This window comes from Mandrillus leucophaeus, unplaced genomic scaffold, assembly GCF_000951045.1.
Source record: "Mandrillus leucophaeus isolate KB7577 unplaced genomic scaffold, Mleu.le_1.0 Scaffold55, whole genome shotgun sequence".
Lineage (NCBI taxonomy): Eukaryota > Metazoa > Chordata > Mammalia > Primates > Cercopithecidae > Mandrillus > Mandrillus leucophaeus.
The window spans coordinates 2,100,092-2,101,776 of NW_012105919.1; the positions used below are offsets into that span (position 1 = coordinate 2,100,092).

At 52.5% G+C, this 1,685-nt stretch overlaps 1 protein-coding gene across 1 annotated transcript in view; it reads left to right on the top strand.

Moving 5' to 3' along the window:
• Positions 1-1,685, top strand: part of CUX2 (cut-like homeobox 2) — a 349,283-nt gene that overhangs the window by 295,514 nt on the left and 52,084 nt on the right. The window contains exon 20 of the mRNA XM_011997935.1: positions 1,440-1,684. Within this exon, the coding sequence (XP_011853325.1) occupies positions 1,440-1,684 (245 nt within the window). The remainder of the gene's footprint in view (positions 1-1,439; position 1,685) is intronic.

Below are 1,685 nucleotides of genomic sequence, written 5' to 3' on the forward strand. Positions count from 1 at the left end.
CGACGACTGCATCTCTTTAAAAAAAAAAACAAAAAAGATTCATGTGTGATTTTGCATGAGGACTTTTTCACTGCTGTACAGTGTTCCATTGTGTGATCATCCCACTATTTTTTTTTTTCTAGAGATGGATGTCTCTCACTCTATCACCTGGGTCAGAGTGCAGTGATGCAATCTTGGTTCACTGCAGCCTCGACCTCCCAGGCTCAAGCAATCCTCCCATCTCAGACCCTGAGGTACAGGTGTGAGCCACCACGCCCAGCTAATTTTTGTATTTTTTGCAGAGACTGCGTTTTGCCATGTTGCCCAGGCTGGTCTCGAACTCCTAAACTCGGACAATTTGACTGCCTCAGCCTCCCAAAGTGCTGGGATTACCAGTGTGAGCCACTGTGCCTGACCCATCCTACTATTTTTGATCCATTCTCTGCATGGGCATTTGGATTCGTTGCTATTGGAACAAGTGAAGGGCTGGGCACAGTGGCTCACGCCTGTAATCCCTGCACTTTGGGAGGCTGAGGAGGGCAGATCGCTTGAGTCCAGGAGTTTGAGACCAGCCTGGGCAATATAGCAAATCCCCGTCTCTACAAAAAATACAAAAATGAGCTGAGCATGGTGGCACATGTCTGCAGTCCCAGCACTTTGGGAGGCCCAGGCAGGAGAATCACTTGAAGCTAGGAGTTTGAAACCAGCCTGGGCAACATGGCAAGACCCCATCTCTATGAAAGGAAGGAAGGAAGGGAAGGGAAACGGGGAGGGAAGGAAATATTTTTAAAGAATTTTTTAAAAAACAGAACAAGTGAACAAGCCCCTTTTCTGTGCCTTCGTGTTTTCTTTGTCTTTAAACATTTGCATGGTTGGATCATAGCCTATGTAAAAGTCAGGTCAGGCTGGGCACGGTAGCTCATGCCTGTAATCTCAGCACTTTGGGAGGCTGAGGGGTAGATCACTTGAGCTCAGGAGTTCGAGACCAGCCTGACCAACATGGCAAAACCTCGTCTCTACTAAAGCTAAATGGCTGGGCGTGGTGGTGCGCGCCTGTAATCCCAGCTACTGGGGAGGCTGAGGTAGGAGAATTGCTGGAACCAGGGAGGCAGAGGTTGCAGTGAGCTGAGATCGTGCCATTGCACTCCATCCTCATCCTGGGTGACAGAGTGAGACTTCATCTCAAAACAAAACAAAACAGAAGTCAGGTGTGTTCTTACATTGCATTATCCCCATGAGTATGTTCTCTGCATATGCCAAAACCTCACTGCCAACCGAATTTTTGGTGGCTGCCTAATATTCTGCCACAGGGAGGGATCATGATTTACTTAGCCAATCCCCAGTTGCTGGACACAGAGGTTGCCTGGACACCCTGCTGGCATCAACAGGGATGCTATGAACATCCCCTGCACGCCGTGCCCTGACCCTGGGCCTCGGGCCGTCCTGTCCCCTCCCTGCAGGCGAGCCCAAGACCTCGTCGGCCCCACTGAGCATTCCCAATGGCGCGGGCCCTGCCAGCACCTCGGAGGACGCCATCAAGAGCATCCTGGAGCAGGCACGCCGTGAGATGCAGGCGCAGCAACAGGCCTTGCTGGAAATGGAGGCGGCACCCAGGGGCCGCTCGGTGCCCCCCTCGCCTCCGGAGAGGCCGTCATTGGCCACCGCGAGCCAGAACGGGGCCCCGGCCTTGGTGAAGCAGGAGGAGG